The sequence below is a fragment of the Rhamphochromis sp. 'chilingali' genome (assembly GCF_963969265.1).
Source record: "Rhamphochromis sp. 'chilingali' genome assembly, chromosome: 3".
Lineage (NCBI taxonomy): Eukaryota > Metazoa > Chordata > Actinopteri > Cichliformes > Cichlidae > Rhamphochromis > Rhamphochromis sp. 'chilingali'.
The window spans coordinates 6,930,087-6,947,464 of record NC_137931.1 but is presented as its reverse complement, the minus strand read 5'-3'; the positions used below and the strand labels follow the sequence as shown (position 1 = coordinate 6,947,464).

The 17,378-nt window shown below is 39.5% G+C and overlaps 1 protein-coding gene across 7 annotated transcripts in view; it reads left to right on the top strand.

Annotated features, from left to right (window-relative positions):
* Nucleotides 1–3,007: 3,007 nt before the first annotated feature.
* Nucleotides 3,008–17,378, top strand: part of mcf2la (mcf.2 cell line derived transforming sequence-like a) — a 52,291-nt gene continuing 37,920 nt past the window's right edge. For 2 of the 7 annotated variants that reach the window (XM_080876828.1, XM_080876827.1), the window contains exon 1: nucleotides 8,314–8,545. In XM_080876828.1, the coding sequence (XP_080732954.1) occupies nucleotides 8,413–8,545 (133 nt within the window). In that variant the 5' untranslated portion in view covers nucleotides 8,314–8,412. Of the gene's footprint in view, nucleotides 3,131–3,184; nucleotides 3,300–5,495; nucleotides 5,519–5,637; nucleotides 5,764–8,313; nucleotides 8,546–9,757; nucleotides 9,798–17,378 lie in introns of those variants that run through there. The other 5 variants (XM_080876830.1, XM_080876831.1, XM_080876832.1 and 2 more) reach the window with 5 other exon arrangements.

The window sequence follows — 17,378 nt, the reverse complement described above, 5'->3', positions numbered from 1 at the left end:
CTGGAAAGTTTTGCCTCAGTCAGAAATATTACAATTCTGATCATTTAACAGTATATATCCATAATTTCGTATCTATTAAAAGAAAGCTGACACATGTGAGACTTAATTAGAGATGTAAACAGAGAGTTATGAAACCTGCAGCTGCAGAAGCCAGCGAAAAAAAAAGAGGCAAACACAGCGCGGACCCGACGACGCACCAAAATCTGACTCTGACGCGTCGGGTCCGCGCTCTGTGTTCACGTTTGTATGCAGAATCCGTAAACCTGCTCCCAGTTACTGTTTTAGCTGTATGGTGTTTGACGACATGTTGTGAGGTTTAACCTGAGATGCTGGCGTTTCAGGCATAATAACGTTAATTTACAAATCGACACGGGATTTTAATGAATCAATATCACTTTATTCAATTTAGCATGGATTGTAATCAGAAAGGCGATAATCAAAACCCACCCCTAATCAAGAACTTGCAAAGTAAAAACATGCTCTATGTCAGGTAGCCCTTTTGTTATTTACATTTAAAAAGAGGATTAGTGTTACTGTGCGCTGGCTGAGTCTGTTTCTTTTCTTAGAAATAGTTTCTCCTGCCCTGGAGAAAATCCACTTGCATGGAACAGAAGAGGCTGTGGAGTGCAGGAACTACACTGCAAGCTGGTAGATATGCAGGTATTCCTGGGTCCTGCAGACTATCACCTAAAAACAATAAACAAAATGATTTTCTAAACTGTGTAGCAATGTAATGTACTTATAGTGTCAAATACATTGTTGTAGTCTTCATTAGCTTTAATTCACATGGAAGTGTTCCTAAAGTCATATGCTGTAATGATATTTACATTATGAAAACATGATTTTGGACATTTCAAGTTTTTCACTTCGGCAGATAAAATGAATTGAGCAAAATCAACTCAAAATATTCCCACACGCCAGAACGTCCTCTCTTCCTCGCTGGCTCCATATCTGTCAGTGGAATGATCACCTCTTCGCTCTCTGTCACCATCAACACACTCCACGAATCCCGTGGATGATTCACTTCCTTATATCCGTTTGAATCAGGTACCGAAGCAGTTACGTGCGTAATGAAGCTTCGGACGTCACTGGTCACGTGACTTTTGCCAAACGACGCAAGCCTCGACACAGTGCTTCTGAACCAGTGTGTTGTCTTTTTTCGACACACGCTCCGGAGCGTCAGCTTCAAGCGGGCCATCACTACTGCTCCTGTAGGTTGGTCCGATGGGAATCCAAATGGCACTTACACATAGGCTTTTGTCCTGTTTTATCTAAATGGCCTGCTCGTCTTCTGCAGTTTGAAACCTCCTAGATCAGTGGTAGAGCTCCCCACTCTGGAAGTATGCATCAGTACATTCGTTTCAAAGTTTTGTATGTACTGCAGAGATAGTCCCAAACACACCCAGTCTGCAGTCACTGTCTGAGCTGTTCGCAGAACTGACTCAAACATCAAGGACGTGTCCTTTTTATCTTGACTAAAACAGCTATGAACTGATTTTTAGTCCATACAAGTGGATATGGACGGATATCTAAGACTTCCAAACAATTGTGATGTCAAGCCCAGCTGATAACCTTTATCACTTAAAACTGTTTCCATCTATCTGTCCTGACACCTATCTTTGTAAAAAGATGACCAAAAAAGTATAAAATGCATCTTGATGATTAATTATCACTGAAAAGTTTGGGCTCCGAATTGTTCTTATGTTGCGTAGGAAAATGAAGTTTTTGATTTTAAACAATCACACATTGACGACAAATGCTGTAAGTCACAGCTAAACTGGGATCAATAACCAAATATAATTAATAATTTTTAATAGAATAGCTGCTAAGTAGCTACATAGTAGTGCTACTGCAAATTATGTTAACAATCTGATACCAAGTAAATAGAGGGCCAGTATTGCCGAAACCATTAGTTTTTAATTATAAAGACAGTTTTTATAGAGAGCAATGTGTCCAGGTTTATGAGATGAATCACCATCAATTTGCAAATTCTGAACACATTTTAATGACCACTAAATCATTGTGATTTTTACTTTCCACAATCCACCAACTTATATCTAGTCTTCCACATCCTGATCAGTCCCAGTGGAAATCTTAACTTCAGCTAAGCCTTCCGTCTTTCTGTCAGTCTCACTGCTTCCAAACCACACAGCATACATCATAGCAGGTCTCACCATCTTCTAAAACCTTCCCTTTCACTCTTGCTGCTATCCTTCTGTCACAAATCAACCCTGACACTCATCTCCACCCATTGCTTCCACTCTCTTCTTTACCTCTCTTGTGCAGTGTCTGTTGCTTTGGACAATACAATATTCAATGTAGACATTATAATCTATGGAATGAACAGTATGTTAAAAATTGTGTATAATTATTTTGTATTTTTTGAGTAGTGAGAAGTTTTAGGCACATGTGTGTTTTAATTTTTATCCCGATCTTTCATATTTTCTCCACAGAACAGAAAAAATACAGTGTGTCAAAAATATACAACATTTGTAGTGTTCTTTGTATTTTTGTATATTCTGAACACTTATTTAAAATATAATTTTTTTTAATGTGACGTGGGTCTTCTGCACTGAATTATTCCGCCACTAGATGCCATTGTGTCCCTGTTGTTGGTGATATACGGGGTAGGACACTTGAGCAAATCCTGCAAAATCAGCTGGTAGAGTAAATGAATGGAAATATTTCATATGCATGTAGTCCCACACCAGGAGGTGCATCCTTCGAGGCCGACTCACAAAGACTAAAAAATAGACACATCTGCTAAAAGTGAGTAATACTTTGGACAACACAATAAAAATCTCAGTTCGCGCAGTCACCTTGGAATTTATTACTGGAATAATGTCAACAAACATAGTCCAGGGGACAGGGGTGTGTAGAGTTTAATCTGCTGCAAGATGAAGAAGGAAAAATGAGAGGAAGAGGAGGTAGCACTGAGACTTGGCTGGGTCCTGTTAATTGGCTTGGAGTGGGCGGAGCTGCTGGTTTGCAAACTTGCAGGTAGGACGTAACTTTCATCACAGGCATGGCCGATATCGTCAGCTTACAGCGTATTTTATTCTACAAGTGTCAGTATTGCTGTATATCGGCGAGTTTCCTTTCCGGACGCTCGGAGGCAGCTCATCTGTCGGTAGGACAAATTCAGTTATTCTGCGAAAGTTTGGCATCCCTTCTTCGAAAAAGTGCGCGGTCCTCAGATTTGATTTCTTGGATCCTCTTAGTCACCACCTTAGACTGACAATTCGGCTCACACTGAGTGACTCATTTATGCACTTGTGTGAGTAAAACATGAATAAAATGTAAGTAGGTAAAACGAAAAATATAAGTAATTGCAAAGTGCTGTGCAAAAGTCTTGAACCACTTCTCAATTGCTTCAGTTTTGTTTCCAATGAGCCAGAATTACTTTTTAAAAAGTGCTCTTGTTCAAGACTTTCTGATGGTCTTTCTAAGTTTTTCTTTGGACATTGGTTACTTTTTCACTCATTTTCAATCCAGTCCTTGTACCTGACCATTGTCAGAGGAATGTTTTTTTTTCTTGTAGTTTGTTTGTTAAGCCATGAATCATTCAAGCATAAAAAAACCCCACCTAACTTAAGGCGTGGACCAGTGTTTTGAGGAAACGGGAGAAGTGGAACACAAAAGAAGCAGAAAGGTATCTGAAAGTCATGTCCTTCAGAAATAGGAAGATATACAGCAAAGAACTGACACAGGACCTGACAGATGCATATGGTCCTTCAACACATCCATCTACTGTTCCCTGAAGCCAAATGTTGTCAGTGAAAGAATGGCTGTCAAAAAAAAGGGCTAAGGTTTGACAAATTACAAAAGAAGTGTCATGAAAATCAGGGGCAACGGGTCATATGGAGTGTTGAATCCAAATGTGGTTCAAATCAGATTGTAGATTGCATCTACAGCCATCTGTAAAACACGGTGGAGGCTGTATCATGTCTGGGGTTTAGTTTCATCCAGTGATGTTGGGGACCTTGTCAAAACTGAGAGATCCTCAACATCACAAAACACAGAGAAGTACTACCAGTAAGTAATGTCAGATTTTGATCCACCATGCTATATCAGCTGTTGTCTGACTGACAACAGCTTCATTTTTCTGCATCGACTGCCAGTGCAGTAAAAGCATTTCTGGATAGAAAAACACAAAATGAACTCCCCATAGGCCGGACCTCATCATTATTGAAGCAGTGTGGGATAATCTTGACAGAGAACACAATAAAAGGCAGAAACATCCAAAGAAGAGCTTTGAATGTTTTCCAAGAAGCCTGGAGAACGATTCCTGAGTACTTAAAGAAATGATTAGAAAGCTTGCCTATTTTTCTTGAAAAATATTTGGAGAACCCTAAAAAGAATTAATTTTGGGACTCCATTCATGTGTGTTCTGATCTGATTTATTTCGCTATTATCTCCTACCTTTTTTTTCTTTGCATTCAGGTGTACAGTTTGTTAAACCCTGGCAAAGTCCAGTCTGCCTGGCTTCCCTCCTTTTGGTCTGAAGACCAATATTAACCATGGCGGGAAAGTGAAATTGAAAGTGTGTTTTCTTGGCAAAACACATGAGCTTAAAACTGCCGATGCCTTTATTTCCACAAGCTCTGGACATCCCCACCCCTCACACCCCACCCCAGGTCATGTCTGTGAACCTGGTTGTTAAAAGTGTCACATTGTATTGCATGTGGAACTCGCCTTGTCTTTATTTAGCTTGGCTTATTACCACGTCACAAGATCTCAGTCCATATGACTAAGAGCATGCTGTTCTATTGTCAAAGCAATGAAAGGAGCCTCTGTCAGGGGGGACTGGTAATTGGAGAGGGAATTGACCAAATTTGCTTTGATTGTTCTACTAGAAGTCATCAGAGCTGTGCGTGTGTGTGGTGAAGAGAGGAGAGGAGTCTGTGTTGCTGTAATATAGATCTCACCTGCCAGAAAACAGCCTGAAATTCTGACATTGACACTGTTTGATCTCACTTGATATCATAACTGAAACTAACCACTTCAGCTGAAGCAATATTTGCTTATAAAGTGCTGACTTGTGCTTTTAACTTGAATCGGTCAGCAGATCCTGACATGGATCACTGGATGTGTTGGTTTAAGGAAGACAGTTGTTAGGCTGGGCTTCCCACACAATCATGTGATCAGTTTTAGACAATAACAACAGCATGCCGTGCCGAAAAGCCCCCGAAATCGAGTCTGTCATAAATAAACCGGGCGACCTAAGTTGAACACAAAATGCAAAAATAAACTGCTCACTGTACAGCACAGCTTAATGACAAGATAAAATTAGCAGTGGTAATGTCATTAACACCACTGAAGGCAGAAGTGTGTGTTTGCTACACAGAGGGATGGATGGTTTAAAATTGTGTTACGCAATTTCAAAACTGCCTTGTGGCCTGGGTGTCTCTTCCTTCCTCCCCCTCCCTCTCTGCTGACCAAATTAAATGGATAGTGCATCAGCCGGTTTCTGTTCTCACCATTTCTCCTTCGTTGTTTCACTTAAACTGCTGCCGAAGTATGCTCACGGTTTATTATTGTTGCTGTTTTCCTTTTTAAAAATAATTTTTATTCAAGCTGCAGATCTACTTGTTCCTTTCTTTTTGGTAACATTCAGCATCTGTGCCCTTTTTTTAGGAGCAGTCACGTACATGTGAGGAGGACAGTCTGCTGAGGTTTGGGTGTCCAGGATAAGGATGGGGCAGGGGACGTCTGTTCCAGAAGACGTAGAGCAAGCCGTGGAGGTGCTGTCGACGATCAGCGGTAAGGAGAGCCTTGCGTTATTGGACGCTCCATCGCACCACATTACTGCTTATCACATCTCACGTCATCTCATCTGTGGTTCTGTTGAAAGCAAAACGTACATTAACACATCTTTATAGTCTTCTCCAGGTATCCAAGTTAGCTTTTTCAGTCCTTTACATATGATATTTTGTACAGAAGTCAATCTGTGCTTATTTATATTGTTCACAAATATGCACGTAGTGCTTGAAGCCAGTTGCTTGAGAGGTTAGTCGCAGCATTTATGAATTCTAAACAGCAGGTGTTGGAGTTAGTCAGCTGGGGCCAGTTTCACAAAAGCAATTTGCCAGCATCTGCAATTGATGCCAGTGTCCTGTCTCACAAATCATTGTCATTCGCAAATTACAGATACCGAGTTCACATGTTCACACAGTTGAGCATTTCACTGGAGCAGTCAAATTGCTAATTATTTATTAATACAAATCGCAGCTTATGTGTGAAGCAAATCTCGTGGTTTATTAAAAAAATAAATGATTTATGAGCTTCTAGAAAAAGTAGGAGAACTGCAATTCTGCCCAGATATACTATATTTAATGAGTTTACACCCAATCACAGAGCAGACAGTTTGGCAGGATTTGCAGCAGATGAGCAGAAATACTAGAATCTATTGACATAATTTGCTCATATGATATTTTAAGACAAGATAACTGCGAAGAAGACTTTATTTAGTATGCCTAATGCAAGATTTTGTTTTGGTGAAAGGAGCTCTGTTTTTGAATACTTGTGCTCACGATTCACAGTGCAAAGTGATATTCATTTATCACGTACACTGGGTGTTGGTGCAGTGCCTCAGTTCATCTATAGACAAATGAGGTGTGAATGACAAAAACAAAGCAAAAAGAACAACAAAAAATACTATACTAGGAGACATCAGTTTCCGTGCCACCATAGTGTAGTTAATGGTCTCAGCATTGCTCCTCTTATAAAGATCGTCTAGCTTTGCTACTGGTTATTAACCCTGTAATGCCAAATGTATCATCTTTGATACATAGTTTGTTTAGACCTCTACATCAGCAGTGTGATGAGATTTATTCATCGCTTTTTTTAGTCCTAACTGACCTACATGTTTATGTTATGTTTTAATTTATTAAGATCAACTGTGAGCACAAATTGCACAGAAATGCTGGATGTAGCACAAATGATACAAATTCAAACTCATATATGCAGTTAGATTTTATTTGTGATCAGACTATTCAATAAACACTCTGGTTTCACAAGAAAAATAAATAAATCATATATTTTTGGCAAATATTTCACAGTTCAGGCTTTACAGGGTTACGTCCTCTGAGTTTACCCAGTTGGACTAAACTACCTGAGCTAGATACACCAATTTATTTTAGTTTACACAATTGTAATATGAGTTGAATATGCAAATTTAAAATAATTACTTCACTAGCTTTTTAAATTTTATATTTATTTTAATTTCAATTTTTCTTTTACATTTATTTAAATAATTTTTTTCAATTTAAATTGTCATCTTCAAATGACTTCAGCTATCGACTTGGTAATGGTCTTTAATACAAGCCCTGTACCTCGTGCTGGACATAATGTTGTCTAATGTGTTGAGCCTGCAGCCTTTCTTTGCGCATTTAACTCTGCTTTTGCTTTAGCTTAAATGGTGCGCTCCTCTTATTTGGAAACGTAACAGTTACACAATAAGGACATGAAAGATTGTAACATTGCTAAATATTACACCAAGTAATTGTCCCAAAGTTTCCAGGAGCACTTAAGTCGGACAATGGGCTTTACCAGGAATAAGGCGGGATAATTCAGTTTGTTGTCAGTGTGATTACGTCTGCAGACGGTTTCAGTTGGAGGGAATAGGTTTTTGATCTTTTGAATTGCTACTTGATTCATTAATAAATCTAATTGTGCAGAATGCCACATAATGAAAAGTGCATGACCACCTTTTGCTTGCGTGCTTTGTACTTTTTAAATTGGGAAATGCTTGTGCGATTGTGTGATGATGATTTAAGTGAAATAAAGGTAATGCGATACTCTAAAGGTGGTGGAGATCTTTGCAGATGGCACCAGTGTAATTTTAGTTTCCTTCCCTATCACCGGTACCACAGTGCCACAGTCAGAAGCTCCCATTGTCTGAGCTGCATGCTTATTAGAGCTTTTTGACTCCTCATGATCTATAAATGAATAATAACTTTTAAAAAAGCAGTTGAGGAATTTGGTTAAGAAAATGAAACTATGTGAGAGTTAAGTCCTTGTGTTGGATAGAAGTGGTGAAAAACACTGTGGTATGCTCATAAACCACTTGCTGCTACTTGCACGTAAATGTGCAGTAAATAAATAGCTTGAGTTTACTTTTATCTCCAAACGGCCAACCCAGAGTCAGTCTTAGCCTGTGATATATGACACCCGTGCACGTATTGCCGAGCCAGTTGCAATTAGCTGGAGAGGGATTTATGTCTTAGCTCACCCTCCACCCCTCTTTTCCTGCGATAAACGCAGCCCAGACATGGAGTGAGATAAATAATCACACACTCTGCAGTCTAATCGAGGAGAGGAAGAGGAAGGCAGCTTAAAAGACGCCTCACAAAAAAAAAGAAAAAGAAAGGAAGCTCACAGAGATGGTACGAACTGCTCTCTGAAGGAAAGATGTCTCTATTTGAGATGGTTCAGGAGAGCCAAGAGGTGTTCAATAAACTGCTCCACAGTCTGTCTGTATCCATCAGCGTGTTGACCCGACAAACACACCACAGTCTGAGCCATCAGCCGACCTGGAGGAGAGGTTAGTGTTAGAGTGTGTGTGCTGATTTAAAGTGTGTATTTGATTCTCCTTTTATTAATTGGAGTTTTCTCACTCTCACGCTAACTGGACGTGCTGTGTATGTATGATGTTCAGTGGTTCAGTCTCTGCTACTTAAATCAGTGCGACAGGATGATAGGACAGGATTTCCTACCGCTAACGGGGAGATTCCCTCTTCTGTTTTTCCCTCCTTATTCAAGCATAATAAAAGAACCTGCCTGTTTAGTTTCCTGCTGAGGTTACAGTAAGTCCACAGTTGTCTGAGGGACTCGAAATTTGACCAAATGAGCTACAAAGGGAAACAAACATGACACGCTTTACAAATGATGCATGGTGTAGCTCGGTCCATAACTTTTTCTGTGCTGTTTACAATAAGTCATGGTTATTGGGAACCTGGTTTAATTTAAATATCAATTTATCCCAGAAAAATTTTTTTTGGTTTTGCTGTAGTTAGAGGCTAAAAGTTAAATGACTTGACACCAGGTTTCTTCTTGTTAAAAGGGAGTTTTTCCTTTCTACTTGCTTACAAGGGATCGACTGATTGTTGGGGTTTCTTTATATTTTTGTAGGGTCTTTATAGTCTAAAGCTTATTGAGGTAACTGTAGCTATGATTTGGTGCTGTTTAAGTAAAATGTAATCAATGCTACAGAAAATATATGAATATCTGACTGGAAAGTCCTCATTTAACATATGTAGTTGAAATTGTAAATTTGTTCTGCAGATATAATTCTTGATAAATTGCTAAAATCTCCTCTTTTTTTCTTGTGACCATGACACTGTGACTTTATCTCTGCTGGGTTTGCATTCAGCATTTGTTGTATATTTTCTCAATGCATTATACCAAAAAACTTTTCTTTTTTTTAAAAAAAAAAAACAACCCCATCACTATCTCAGTCAGATACACCCTCATCTGTCTGTCAGTAAAACAGTAAACCAAAGCGCTAGTCACTTAGTTTTCTTTTAACCCTGGCAGACCAGCTGCCACTTTAATGTGTGCTCTTGAACGCAACGCTCTTTGGTGTTTTGACCTTGGTAACTGATTAGCTGATAAGGCTGTGAGTCGCTAATCGACCTTAGGTCGTAACACACCGACGGTAGAAATGTGTGTAGTTTAAAAGGAGAAGCCAAAGTCAAGGGAACAGAGTAGAGCTGCTACATTCATCATGGCTACTAGTCTTTGCTGTGGCCGCCAAACAGTGGAAAGAAAAAGGAATCATAAGTCCACACAGACAGGTGAGTGCTGCCTGAGTGGGAAAAATTAGCTTCTTTAAAGTTTGGAACATTTTCTTGGGTCACAACTTGGTTAAGAGGTCATTTCAGGGTCACAGTTAAGGAAAAACCAGACTAGAAACAGTAATGTTTCTCAGAGAATTAGTTTTGTTGTCATGCAGATTAATTTAGAGGTTTATCTTTTAACCCCTTCACTCTTCATGTGTTATGAAGATGTGCGACTTGGAAATGCTGTGGATCCATTTCTGCTGTAGGGATACTGGGAGTTAGTCTCTGCCTCAGAGTTTATAGTGCAGGCCAAAGTAGCATATTCTTTGATAATAATCCATGTGGTAAAATCCAAGCTGAACAATGCTGACGACATGAAAATGAGTGTTTGTGAAGTTGTGATAATGCAGTTTTTAACACACATGATGCACTCGAGTGAATCAAGTCGCTTCTGTGCTGAAGGAACCAGGCTGACCAATCAAGCTCTGGCTGGACTGTGACGGTGACTTCTATTTAAATTTTGTTTAGCATTCATGAGGTTGTGTTTTTTCTCTTAATTTTTAGTCTCAGTTTTATCCCAAAGAGTGTGAATCTGTAGATTTGTCATGTTGACTTTTTCTAACACTGAACGGTGAGAGAAAATTGTCAGAATAGTTTTTTATTCTCTGTACTCAGATATTCAATCATGAATGTTTCAACCTTGATTCTTTTGTTTTTCAGCCGTCCTGTTGTAAATTTGTTCGGGATCACTGTCCTGTTGCATCATCCAGTTAGAGCCAAACTTTAGGTGTTGGATAGATGGCCCCTAAAATATTTTGGTATGTAGAGGAGTGCTTCTCGACTCAGTGACTGCAAAACAAGCCCATATCATAACCCACCACCGTGCTCGACAGCCGGTATGATGTCTTTGAGCTAAAATGTCATTTGGTTTTCACCAACATGACGCTGTGCATTACGGTGAAACATTTCTACTTTCATCTCATCAGTCCAAAGGACATTGTTCCAGAAATCTTGTGGTTTGTTCAGATGTAACTTTGCAAACCTAAAACGTGCTGCCACATTTTAGAAAGAAGAGATTTTCTCCTGGAAATTCTTCCAAACAAGCCATACTTCAGTCTTATATTTTGATTTTTACCGCCACGACCTTTAACATTTAAGATATTGACTGAGGCCTGTGAAGTCTGTAGCTCTTGGGTTTGCTTGTTTTTTTGCAGTTTTTCTGAGCATTGCACGGTCTGGCCTTTGGGGTGAATTTGCCAGGACATCCACTCCTGGGAAGACTCACCCACTTTTTTCCAATTGTGATTAATCTTTCTAACTGCAGACTTCACATTGTTTGGAAATGGCGTTTTAACTCTATCCAGACTGATGGGCAGCAACAGTTGCTTCTTTAAGATTATTGCTGATGTCTTTCCTCCTTAGTGTTGTGTTAACAAACACCTGAAAGCTTCAGACCAGCAGAAGTCCAAAGCTTGCTTTTAATCAGTGAATCAAGTGTATTTGTCTAGCAGCACTTGGCTAATACTTGCCCTCTATTCCTATGAAAGCAGTAAATGTGTATTTAAGTTTCACACAGTGAAATGGCCTGTATTTATATAGCGCTTTACTAGTCCCTAAGGACCCCAAAGCGCTTTACATATCCAGTCATCCACCCATTCACACACACATTCTCACACTGGTGATGGCAAGCTACATTGTAGCCACAGCCACCCTGGGGCGCACTGACAGAGGCGAGGCTGCCGGACACTGGCGCCACCGGGCCCTCTGACCAGTGCTTCTGCATTTCAACACAGTGCAATATGTCATGCTGTTTTTCATCTGAGGTTGTATTTACCTAATTTTAAGCCCTTTTATGGATCTGATTATATTCATTATTTCCACATAATTAAACCATAGAAATTAAAGAGGGTGCGCTTTCTTTTTACCACGACTGTTTGTACAGAGACTTTCTCAGTAGAAGGGAGGGGCCGAGGAAACAAGACCAGTGTAATCACTCAAGAAATGTTGACCGGTGTGCATATGAAAGAAATAGGGAGGGTCTAGAAATACAGCAGAGGATTAGGGAAGTGATATTCTGCTCCGTACCTGTGGAGATGAAGACGTTAAGCGAGGAAGAGGAGAATGGACAGAGAGTCAGGATGAAAGAATGCGCAGGCGAGAGGTTTGTCTGTATTTCGCTGGAGGAGATGGAGAGCTACTACAGATACAGCCGCTGCTGTCAACGGCTGCACAGTGAGTTTCGCAGAGGTGTTTCTGTAAGATTTAAGGTGTTCTGCTTCATGTCACTGAGCTCATCTAAGACAGGAACGTGGAGTTGTAATGTCACAGATGACAACTTTGAGCTACAGTTGGATTTTGAAGTCTATTTTGGACATCAGAAATTCACTTACTGCAGCACACAGGTATAGGCCATTGCTTTTGCAGTGCAGGTAAATTGCAAGAAATGTAAAATAAGAAGCAACAGAAATGTGCCCCCTTTTTTTTTTTTTTTGCAAATGATGCATTTTCTCTTAAATGCTAAATCGTCTCTTATGGAACAAGTTCCTGCCATTTTTAATGCCTTACGTTAGCATTAAATAGCCTAACCAGCCATCAGGGTTTAGAATGGCTTTTGTAAAGGTTTCAAGGATTTCTTAAAATATTCACAAGAGCACGATGTTTAGTTTCTGCAGTGCTCTCAGGCTGCTCTGGAGAAAATCGGAACACATGACAAAATGAAACTAACCTTGCGCTCACAAAGTTAGTGGGTTCATTATAGGTTGACTTGGCTAAATCTTGGCTTCCCCCTCTTCACAATTTATTTTATAATAATAATAATGATAGAAGATTTTCTCTGCAGTCTTGATGGTCAAGCTTATAATTCACCCATAGCTGACCAGTTCATCTTTAGTCATTCGTCATACTTATAATCTGAAGATTGTTTTTATGGAAACTGTGTGAAGAAGGGGAATGAAGATGCACAAGAAAACATGGCAACACTGTCAAATGGCTCTTGAGACTCCTTGTTAGAGGAAGTACATGTGGCAGAAAGCATTACGGTATCTGCTAGATCCTTATTTACACAAGGTGGTTCAGTAAGTTGGCATCAGTACTCGAAAGTCTACGAGGTTGACAGAGAAAGGAGAGGTGTGTCTGTGTGTGTGTCTCCATCCAGCATGTATGCATGTGGGAAGCGTGCAGCTTTTGATATTTTTTTGTGTGTGTCTGTGTGTGTTTTAGATCTTTGCCTTTCAGTGATATTTCAAGTCTATTTTGGGCCATTTTGATATGTATATTTTTAGTACAAGCTATTCTCGAAATACTTTATCACAAAGCTAGTGCTGTGTTTTGTTTTTTTCCTTCTTGATCCTGTTCTCCACCTTATTGTAGCTTTATCAAGTCATATTTCTATCCCCTGTCAAGATGGAGTCTTGTGGCCATTCGTCCAATGTCAGGATTGCTAAAGTTCTCTAAGATACAAAATCACAGCAGATATTCAAAGGTAGTAAGTGCTTGAAACGCATTTGCCACAATTGATAATCAGCTGTTTTCTTTATTACTTTATGTGGAAATTTCTTGAATCATTTCTTGTAATTTCTTGAATCCTCATGACAGAGATCAGTCTTCCCCTTAAGTACCAAGCCTTCCTCTTTCATGGGTAGTCTCATGATTGTGCAGCCCATTTCCCATTCCCCCCCCAATAACTGATAAACAACTGAGATCATCTGTCATCATCGGGTGCTGTTTTTGTTTCGATTCATACTCCTTCAAGTTCTCATTTGTAATAACATTTCTTACATTTTTCCTAAGTTTTTAAAGAGACTCCAGGTGGCATATTTCTGGACTACAAATAATCCAAACTTAAAAAAATTACAGTCTTTAAATATGATTGGCCAGAAGCTGATTTTGTAGTTTGAAAAACCACAAATAAAATCTCATTTAACCATTCAGTTCAGTTCAGTTTAATCCAGTTTAATTTATATAGTATTAAATCACAGCATTAGTCACTTCACTTTATATTGTAACATAAAGAACCCATAATAATAGAGACAGACCTCAACAATCAGACGACCTCTTATGAGCAAGCACTTGGCGACAGTGGGAAGGAAAAACTCCCTTTTAACAGGAAGAAACTTCCAGCAGAAGAGGGGAGGCCGTGTGCTGCGACCGGTTGGGGGCAAGGGGAGAGAGACAGGACAAAAGACACTGTAAAAGTGAGCCAGAGATTGATAATGAAAAGAAGTGAGTAAAGAAGAAACACTCTGTGCATCATGGGAATCCCCTAACAGCCGAGGCCTATTGCAGAGTAACTAAGGGAGGGTTCAGGTTCACCTGACCAGCCCTAACCATAAGCTTTGTCAAGTTTTAAGCCTAATCTTAAAAGTAGAGAGGGTGTCTGTCTCTTGAAAGTGGGAGCTGGTTCCACAGAAGAGGGGCCTGAAAGCTGAAGGCTTTGCCTCCCATTTTACTTTTAAATACTCTGGGAACAACAGGTAAACCAGCAGTGCGAGAGCGAAGAGCACTAATGGGGTGATGTGGTACTATGAGCTCTTCAAGATAAGATGGAGCCTGACAATTCAAGACCATGTATGTAAGGAGAAGGATTTTTAATTAGATTCTTCATTTAACAGGAAGCCATATGAAAATAATTTAATATGAGAGAAATGTAGCCCCTGTCAGTGCATTGAACCAAACAGTCCAGTTGGAAAAGGTAAAAACTTCCTGTTATGCGGCAATACTGAGGCATAATGGGAACGATGTGAGTCTTCAGTTATTGAAGTCTTCAATGCAATAAAAGATAGCAGCAGTTTAAATGCGGTCTGTTTGATCAGCTGTAATGTTTTATTGATGTCTGAGTAAAATATTTTAAACTTGTTACGTAGAGAACGTAGTTGGCTTGCTTCACTCAATCACTGGTTGTAATGCTGATCTGCAGACATCTCAGAGATGATGATAAACAATGCATCTGGAGCTCTAAAACAGTGGGATGATACCATGTTTATGTCCTCTGTGATAGGCTGACTGATATATCAGTTGGATGCCATAAAATACAGTCATATGAACAGTTAATTGATTTAATGAACCTGGCAGCAATACGGCATAAACGATCTAATATATATAAACAGTGTAATGAGATAAGATGAGCCCCTCTTGATCGAAAGAGTGGAAATCCAGGTGTTGCAGTGACTGGCCCACGTAGGCGGTTATGCTACACTTAACGGAAAAAAGTAGCTTTAGCTTGCTGATGTTATTACTTTGTTCATAAACAAAAAAAAATGTTGTGATGACTTTTAGGGGAATTTTAAATCTGCGTAACGTTTTCTGTGGAGCTAGTTTCACATTGCTTTATCTAGAACTGCTCGAGTGATATTGAAATTTGCTTGAAAACGTGATGGTATGGCCTGCACTGCCATTGAAAGGCCTTAGAAAGAATAGCTTCAGAGATAGGGGCTGAACTGTAACACAGATTCCCAATTATGGGGTGTACTCAGGGCCAGGTAACTACATAAATTAGATGAATGGCTTTGAAAATATTAGAGCTTGAAAATGGAGGGAAAAGTGTATTTTCATTGTGATATTCAAAAAAATGGCATCCTCTAACAACTTCAGTTTGACTTTTCTAGAAAGATTTAGTGTCTGATACAGCCTAAATGAGGCTGTAATGAATTAGTTTTGCCTTAAATATTTAGATCACGTCAGCCTTTATCAGTGATATGCGCAGCTGTTTTTAACAAAGTTCCTTAAATCTTTTGATTCTCGCTGATGAATACTGATCATCACAGAACTCACAGGTCAAACTAAGGGCTTGATATGCGTGCATTTGTTTCCTGTAGAGAAATGCACTCGTAGCATGGTGATAAATTTTGCTTTGTGCAGGGATAAGTGCGACATCTATCACCATCTACAGATAAAATTGATCCTTTTGGCCTTCAGCCTTTAACCGAGCCACACGGCCTGCTTTCTGTCAAGTTTCGGTTGATGTTGAGTAAATACTGTCCACCATATGGAGAAGAGGTGACAGAAAACAGCAATGTGGAAAGTGAAGGAAGGGAGAGGAGTCCAGTGGACATGTGAATGTCTTTGTTTTTCAAACTGAATTTGTTAGTTTTGTTTTCTGTGCTTTTACACTGCGGACGTTTATAATTCGGAGATCGCTTCTTAAATAAACAGCCCAGTATTTATCAAACTATAGAGATGTTCGCACCTTTTTATTTCCTTACTCTGCCTCCGCTGCTTTTTTGGGCCTATGAGTCATTTCACAATTGCCGTCTTCCTGTTTATGCTGTAGCCGGCCTATAGTGTTTGATCTCGAAGCGGAAGGATTCAATACTGTTCTCTTTGTAGGCACGGATGCTGGGGAGGAAAGTCTCAACAAAATAATCAAGCTGTAAGTTATTCTAGCTGTAGTCTGCACTGCTTCCCTAATGCACACACATACAGGTACAACTAGTCTTCCTCTGCAATGGTATGCACACACCGATGTCTGCTCTGCATCCCATGTGCACAGATGCACATTTCCACAATTCACATTCGACCCATTTTCTGCTTTATGGCCGCCATATTTTGCAGGCTGCTTTTCTTTCTAAGCCGTAATTTCAAAGAGGAAATCCTGGAAATAACCTGATTTAAATTTGATTTGGCTGCTGCTTCTTTTTGATGATATGACATTTTCAAAAAGAGAAGCATGTGATGAAGTTCATCATGTGCTGATTTCAGAAGTTGGGAGTGTTTAGTCGATTGAGGTTATCAGCGGTTTTGGCAAGTTAATAAATTACATTACCAGGATCAAATACACAAAGACCAGCATTTTAAATAAAATGACCTGATTAGACGTCTAATATAATAATATTTTATTTATATCGATATTGATTAATAGATTGATAGAGCTGTGCATAGAAACACACCTTCCATAACAGAACAGATGTGATACATATGTGCAGTACTCACAGCTTTCCTGTAATTTCTTTAAGTAGTCTTAAGAAATAGTTCTGCAGGCTTCTTGAAGGACATTCAAAGCTCTTCTGTGGATGTTCCTGCCTTTTGTTCTGTTCTGTGTCAATATGATCTCACACGGCTTCAATAATGTTGAGGTCTGGACTCTGGGGAGGCCAATCCATGACTGATAGTGTTTCACTGTGTGTTTTTCTATCCAAGTTTGCTTTTACTGCATTGGCACTGAGTTTATGATCACTGTCGTGCTGGAAGATGTATTCCCACAGTAACAGCTGTTACAGGAGCCACCATTCACATATCAGTGAAAAAAACTGAAATGAAAAGTAATCAATATACATTTAGGAAATCTGAAGGCAGCTCACAATGATGGTGATAACTTTGCTGCGGACTTCGTGTAAATTGTAAATGTTAAGGGGTGGAGGTGTAAACTGATGACGAGTGGGTGAAACTGCATGCATGATAAAGTGGTAGAGACAGGAAGTGAGCTATTAAAAATCCTCTGCCTTTTCCTGTGCAACAGCCGACGTGCTCTATCTTCTAAATCTGACATGATGTAAATGTACACGTACGCCCACAGGGCTCCATCCTGACACAGCTTCCTTCATGTATGCCAGCTCTTGAAGGACCTTCGGCCATTATTACACGAACATGTTTTAAAAAAGG